Raw genomic sequence first — 7,315 nt, 5'->3', positions numbered from 1 at the left:
ACGGCCTTTCATACCGTCATGCCATCCCTCCTGCTGGGGATGGTGGAACCCGCAAAGCTGGGGAGAAAAAGTTCTGAAATCATTGGTTGGGGGACCATGCAATGCAAATCATTGCACTCCACGCGTTTGCGTCCTTTTTCAAATGTTGTTTTCATCAAATCATTTTCGTTTTTCAACACCAAATCATTCTCAACTATTCTTTGAGTGTACGAACGCTTTCCGACACATGTGATTACACTGACTACAGGAGCTGCTCTACGCTAATGGCCGCGACTTTTCTTGAAGCAGCAACGAAGCCACAGGTGTAAATTCCACCGCATGGCAAATATTCGGAATAGCAGTGTTATCTCACCTTGCCACCCCACCTACGACAAGAGGCTGATCACTGCAAACCCGTGTTGCCCCTGAGCATGACAGCACAAAAAAAACAGCGCTATTGACGCCATCAGCTACAGCGAACCGGTGAAATCTCACCCACAGGACCACTACGTCACGAGTTGGCGCCGTAATTGAGATACGTCACAAGCCAGAATGCGCTTATGTCCTCCAAGTACGACGAGCGTGTGAATAATGCACGACTACAAACCGCACTGAGCGGATGCAGATGGACATGGCAGCAGATGCACCATTAGGTGGGCTCATACTCGTTACTGGCTTAGAAACATGTCCTGTACAGACATGTACAGGGAATCGTGTTAGCAGTGTATTCTCGAGTTTGCTGGTGAAACTGGGCCTCCAGAACACCGGAGATACACGGCACCGCCGTATAAAGAAAATATCGACTGGTGACTCGAAACGGCGTGACTGTGGCAGATGAGTTCCCGAAGCACCGATGACGTCATCTGACTCTGGACCTGCTGCGAAGCGCGCGACGTCGATCGACACCACTGCCAGCGCGTGGGGTAAAGAGCACGATTTCTTGTGAATCCTAACCATAACCTTGCATTCGACCCCTCGGGCCACTTCATAATTCAACTGGCGCCGTGATTTACAGCGTAACTAGCATTAAGTCTACTAATCCCTTCTTCATGCCGGTCTCAGGAACAAGAAGAGAAAATCCTTAGAAGTCATACTGTCTGAATTTGAAATGATTTATTCGCAAACTGTGCGACCACGCACAGTTTCCTGCAACATGATATGTTCGACAAAATGCCACCTTCCCCATCAGATTAACGTAAGTATGACGTAATTCTCAACTTGCAAAAAAATACTGGAGAAGGGCGTCGGGACTACTAAAAATGGATAATCTTGCATTTGATTTTTTTGACAGGCAGGAGCGTATGAAGACTTGTCCTTGACTTTCTAAGCAATCAGAAATCACTCTTGGTGAGCGTCTCGCACGACTCAAACGCTTCGAACTGTGGCCGCAATCAAAGTTGGCAAAGATCTAATCTAGGGATGAAAAACTCATCTGCATTCCAAATGGGTATCTTCGTATACCCGAAATTTGCCAAAAACTGCCAGAGAGCATACTGCCAACCGCTGACAGATCCATGCTTCTCCAAAAAATATTGAAGTCAGCTCGCATTGTGCCGTCTTGTTCACGCAACTAAAAGTAAATGATTCCATGATCTCTTAAATCGGATTTTTGAACCAAAGCCCATAATCAACTCAAAATATAATCTGGGAAATGCTGTTCAGGGGGTAAAAGACATTTCCATCGCCGTTGAATCCGGATTCGAAAGGAAAGCCAGATTTCACGATGCCATGGAAACTAGTTCTAAGCCTCAATCACAAAATTTACAATTGCTAAGCGATCTTAACAACACCCGATCCAGCTACCTGGGTGATACGTGAGCTACGTGCGTCAGCAATCGATCTGGAAGTGGCCAATATGTCCTGTTTGGAGATATTTTCTGTAAAACAGCACGCTATGTTCTGAATATTGTCAACGATACTGCATTTTACTACTGCAATAATACTATATTTTTTAAGCGCATTGCCATATTTTTTTACGTGATAGGGTAGTTTCATACTGTTTATGCGTGCATGCGCTCATGCGTTTTTTTCTACTCATCACTTTTTGGTTGCATTTTTTGTCATCCGGCTTGATCTCTCAGACTAATGGCACGTAATAGCCGCGCCACATATGTATGTGGATTGTCAGCTGATGTCAAATTCAAATACAAATGGCTGGATAAATAGCCCATTTGATGCGACTGCAACCAATATCCACTAAAACTGTATGCGTTCTTGTAGTTCTGTTATGTCAGTGACCAAATATGTAAAACACTGCAAGTTAATTTATTTCAACGATTAAAACAGCATAAAAATGCTGGGCCCAGAGCCAGACAATTTTTAACCGATGATATATATTCTCATGCGCAAGCGCTGAGCACGGATGCATTTCTGTCTATCAAACTCAAGACAGAGAGGGATATTCCGGTGTGAAGATAAAGTATGTTCTTTTGGGTTCTTAGCCGCATCTACCCACACCTGTTTAAATCTTGTTTGCATCCACATGTTGATAGCACCCATCTCTTATCACCTTGCTGGTCTCAAGACGCCGCATCAGGCGTCTTGCTGGCTGAGGTCTTGACGATATCATGGTCCACTCATTACTGTTGGTTGCCCAGCTGCTAGACATTCCCTGCGACGATTGATATTATATCGTAACCATTAGCTAAAACGGCTTAATCACCAGCTGGCGCTCTGCTCGCCTGCGCAGTCACTCCGGCCAGTCTATTCTTGGCCTTCGTCATCCTCTTACAATCACTGTCTCCAAGGAAGAAGCCTTTCAGACCGACGAAGGACAGAGCTCCCTGGTGGTCCCATAGATGAGGGCTTGACCTCCATATGAATCTTTTTTGACGGGGGGGGGGGGGGGGGGGGGGGCGACAAACCGTACGGCGTAACGTAATGGTGGCTCTGGGAGGGGCCTGGGCTCTGTATTCAGACTCCGCGGCCATTGGCTCCCTCAGCGCTTCTCTCATCGGCGCCACCTGCAGTGGACTCCCGGTCCTCGGTTTGCTCCCAGCAGCCACCGAGCTAATCCTTAAGGTCGCCTATGGCCGAAACTTTGACATGTGGCACCCCTACCTTTTCCGAAGTCACCACCACTATACAGTGCGTAGGCAATCAATTCAGATGACTTTCTAAACCGACGTTGTAATCGCCAGATGCTTGCCTTTCGATCACAGTCTAAATGCAGCTCAGTGCATGCATGTTTTTAATAAGCGCATCACCCTAAGGGGGGGAGGTAAGCTCCATGGATGTTCGTGGGAAGCCGGACAGCTACCTAGTTACATTTTCGGCGAGCTACATTTTTGGCGAGTCCGCTATCTACATTTCCTTGCAAAGACCAGAGACGAGCTTGCTAGATAGGTTTTGGTACGCGTTGCATTGCAGATGTGTCGTTGGGAATCACCTGAGGTGAAAACATGGCGCATCGTCAAGCATCTGAACAATACAGCCTTGGCTTCCCCGACACCCCACTGCACAACCGCACTTATGATATGCAATATGATCGGCACGTTCACCGAGATAGCTTGATTATTCTAATTCGGAATATTCATGTTTGTACAAGGCTGTTTTTACTCGGCTACATCAGCTGTGAGTCGCAGTTATTGCCTGGTTGGTGTGTACCCTGCTGATGTTGTTCGCCAGATGGTGCGGAAAATTTGATTCCACCCACCGCGACTCCAATCTCGATCTCTGGAATGCCGGCCCAGTTTGCTAACCACTGCACCTCAGGTGCCCAAATGAATCGCCTTCTTAACTGCCTTTGATGGTTCCTATTGCTAAATGGTAAGTATGTTATGGGAACTCTCATGCCTGGGAATCATTACCTTTGACACAACTGGCGACATTCCAGAAATCCGGCCTTAGCCCTTGTGGGGAGACCCAAATTGTTCGCACTAGCTGCCGAGCAATGTAGGGCCCATGCAATTTGGGCTCATCAAAGATGGAGAAGTTGAACAAAATCAACTTTACGCAAGTATGTATATTTGAATCATGATAGTTGGGGTGTTAGGACAATTTTTCAAGGCCAGGTCCTAGTTGAAAGCAAATAATCGAAACTTCAGCAAGGTTGATGGCCGACACGAATACGACGATCGTGATGGGTGCACTGTGCAAAACGTGTCTCTCTAAAACGTGCTAAATCCCAAAAGTGTGCACGGACGTTTGGAAAGCTTTGGCGAGCACAACTGTATCAATTTTGTCACCGGTGCCAGTTTTCCATTTCGACACATTCTTGTGTGATTCCAGAACAATGACATAAAGCTTGTGTGAGATGGTTCTACGTTGGGCAACTAAAATGAATTGCAAACTTTGCTTCAGAAATGGTCGGGGATCCAGAAATGTCATTACAGCACCACTAACTGCACCACCAAAAACTACCTTAAATAGACATAGTTTAGCGGACTGACGCGATGAGGCAGAGCCAGCGCGAAAGCCCGCGCCTTCTCGTCAAAGCAGGCGCTTAACACTCGCCCTGATAGGAAGAAGTGGGAGTTCGACGCTATCCCCTAAGGTCTCTTAGGATACCTCTCCGGCATGCCGTCCAATCATGCCAAAATTTTCAGTATTCTGTGAGTTCCACGCTTGCACGCTCCCTTGCACGCTTTTCGACACAAAAAAACAGTTCCTAGCCTTTCTGGTTTCGGACCAGCGGCGGCTGTCGAGGAACACTGCCCAGCAATCTACGACGGACGCGGGCGGCGGGCTGCAACTGACGATGTCGCGGAATGCGCGCGGCGGGTAGACATCGTTACATTCGCCGTTACGGAGTCTGAAGTCATAAATCTAAGCTAAAAAAAAAACATGCAACATATGCACCATTGCACTCGGAATTCAGCACGAAACGGGCCAGTTTAGGTTTTTTGTCGCCAAGTTGCGAGATATCTTATGAATAATGTTGTAAAACTGAGGAGTGCGAGTTTCTGGAAAATTGAGCACTTGACCTGGCATAGTCAGGCCAATTATAAACCCCACAAGATGGAAACTAGTACTGATCACAAGATTGAGACTAAGAAGGGACATTTTCTTCTAAGCTCTGTCTTCAATACTCTGGAAACGTTAGTTCGGACATTTCGTTTTTAATAGCATGACAACGTTTGTACGGCATGCATACTGTAGTGCATCTTGACGATTTGATCCCACTTTCCTTGCGCATTCGGTATATTGGTTTGTGTGCCTCAGGTAAGCACACCCTCGAATGTAAGCAACACATTTCATTCGTCTCGCACCCGAACTTGTGACTTCATCTTGCACGGCTTTACAACAGGTGACCAATGGAACGCTTGGTATAGATGTTCCTTCTTTTATTGCACATGCGTCGCACATTGTACATGCGTCGTGAACATACCCTCGCACCTCGTTTCGGTCAGCTATGCCATTTTTCCGGTTAAAAGGATGACTTGGGGAACAATTTTGAATGCAGTTCGCTTGACAACTTTGGAGGTCCAGTACCTCGGCGCTTCCGACCCGTCCTTGTTCATCAGATCATAGTTATTTCCATACACAAACACGTCGTTTTCAGAAAAAACTATTCGACCGCTGAGGTTAAACAGCTAGTTGAAAATTGCTGGTCATAAAAATTGTAAAGGGTGTAAAACCAGACTTTTGAATTGTCTGAAGACTGACTTGCTTGCTTGACTCACTTCGAGAAGAAACGTTCTTTAAGATAATGCTCGCTTTTCGTACACGTAACACTCCCCACGAAATGAAACCAGATCTGTATGCATTTTTTCATGATGCGCGATTCGATGAGCCAACAGCGTGCAGTGCGCTCTTACACAAACAATTATGCATCGATAATATTTTGCTGACACCACATCGCCGTTAAATGAAAGGTGCAAATCAGTAAATTGTTTAGACACGAGATCATGGTGTTTAAAGCGTCGGGCAGCTCGGTGGCCAGATACAGCGCTTTTAATACGCGCGACCGTACATCTTTTTGATAAATTAACACTTGATATCACATTTTAATAAAGCATACAACTGAAGCTTCTTTGCTTCTTTATAGCTTCTTTGGCAACCACAACTGCAATCCCAGTCTCATCTGAACACTCATTAGAGCAGGGGATATTTGTGCGCCGGCAGCGGCACAAGCTTGCCGTCCACGTAGTGTTTACAGACAAGGCGGGCACAGCATTCGGGGAACTCCTTCCTCCTGTCTCCCCGAGCCTCGCGGCAGAACAGGTTGTCGGCCTGCAGCTTCTTAAAGTCCACCTGCTTTTTAACCTGCGGACACCTGCAAAAGCGAAGTGTTGATGAAGACAAGCCAACAACCAGAGCCGCTGGTTTTACGGGGCGAGTATGTTGACAAACGGTAAAGTATACAGAGCTGCTTAAAGCGAATGCAGTTTTCCTCAGCGTCCAAATGCCAATTCATGAAATGTAGATAATGGAAGTTGCAATAGCATTCTTACTAAAACAATATCACATGTTCCTTTTGCTCCAAAGGACGACCTGTGACACTGCGTGACATTTCCTGGCGAGATCAAGCCGTCAGACTCACTGGAATCTGTCAATGTAGAGAACGCCCTCCTCCTTGACGCAGTGACTCTGTTTACAGCCAGAGAAGGGGGAGCTCCATACGTCGCCTATGTTGAACTCCTTGTCAATGTTGCTGTCATGACATTTGGTGTCGTCATCTGTAATATGCATATTGACCGCGGGTTAGCTAAGATCATTGGTTGGAGCGGATCGCGGGTTATATCGGAGGTTAAAATTGATCGCTCCCTGTCCTCGAAGTCAAAATATCCAACACATTCATCTTGGTAATACGGCATTTTCCATGCTGAAAATGTCAAGCCAATGTTATCTTATGCTCGTCCGTTGAGCAACAAGCGAAGTGAAGAAACAGTATCTCTCCAACCCACATCTTACCTCTGCCAACCGGGAAGCGAAGGTACCTCGGGTACTGTGCACAGCACAGCTGCACACAAACAACAGCGATGACCAGTAGTTTCAACATATTGCTGTCTGAAAATCTGACGCTAGTCCACTCTCGTCTGCTGTCTGGTCTGGCCACCAAACGCTTCTGTATGCAGTCTCCAGCGGCCGGCTCGCTATATATGCAGCACCGGACCGTGACGTCACGTTGCATAGGGCGGCTGTCGTGTAGGAGGCCTACGAGAAAATCTGTTCAGCAGCGCTGTTTTGGACGCCGTGCATGCAGCGGTTACAGTGCGGTCATTCGGGGAGAACGTCGTTGGAAGAGTGCTATTCTCGACACCTTGTCTGACGCCCGGCCTTCGGGCGCCGATAAGGTGACAAGTCCGTTCCAGTGGAGCCGATATGAGATCTGTGGTAAAACGAGCCGGTCGACCATGCTGAACATGCCGGATGGGCTTAGAGAGGTAGGCGA

The 7,315-nt window shown here is 47.0% G+C and overlaps 1 protein-coding gene across 1 annotated transcript; it reads right to left on the bottom strand.

Annotated features, from left to right (window-relative positions):
• Positions 1-5,672: 5,672 nt before the first annotated feature.
• On the bottom strand, positions 5,673-6,974 carry LOC119107588 (uncharacterized). Its single transcript, XM_037231086.1, has 3 exons — positions 6,835-6,974; positions 6,464-6,599; positions 5,673-6,196 (listed from the first exon to the last, which is right to left on the bottom strand). Exons 1-3 carry the CDS (start codon positions 6,920-6,922, stop codon positions 6,016-6,018), a joined length of 405 nt encoding a protein of 134 aa, XP_037086981.1. The 5' UTR covers positions 6,923-6,974; the 3' UTR covers positions 5,673-6,015.
• Between the last annotated feature and the right edge of the window lie 341 nt (positions 6,975-7,315).

This window comes from Pollicipes pollicipes, unplaced genomic scaffold, assembly GCF_011947565.3.
Source record: "Pollicipes pollicipes isolate AB1234 unplaced genomic scaffold, Ppol_2.1 Scaffold_6686;HRSCAF=7923_pilon_pilon_pilon, whole genome shotgun sequence".
Lineage (NCBI taxonomy): Eukaryota > Metazoa > Arthropoda > Thecostraca > Pollicipedomorpha > Pollicipedidae > Pollicipes > Pollicipes pollicipes.
This window is presented reverse-complemented; position numbering and strand designations above follow the sequence as displayed.

What these genes read in the sequence shown, in the direction of transcription:
- LOC119107588 (XM_037231086.1), bottom strand. Translation starts at nt 6,922, where the DNA reads ATGTTGAAACTACTGGTCATCGCTGTTGTTTGTGTGCAGCTGTGCTGT. An exon ending in TCGCTTCCCGGTTGGCAGAG is followed by an intron (nt 6,600 to 6,834) that starts GTAAGATGTGGG and finishes TGCATATTACAG; the next exon opens with ATGACGACACCAAATGTCAT. An exon ending in CTCTACATTGACAGATTCCA is followed by an intron (nt 6,197 to 6,463) that starts GTGAGTCTGACG and finishes TCGCTTTTGCAG; the next exon opens with GTGTCCGCAGGTTAAAAAGC.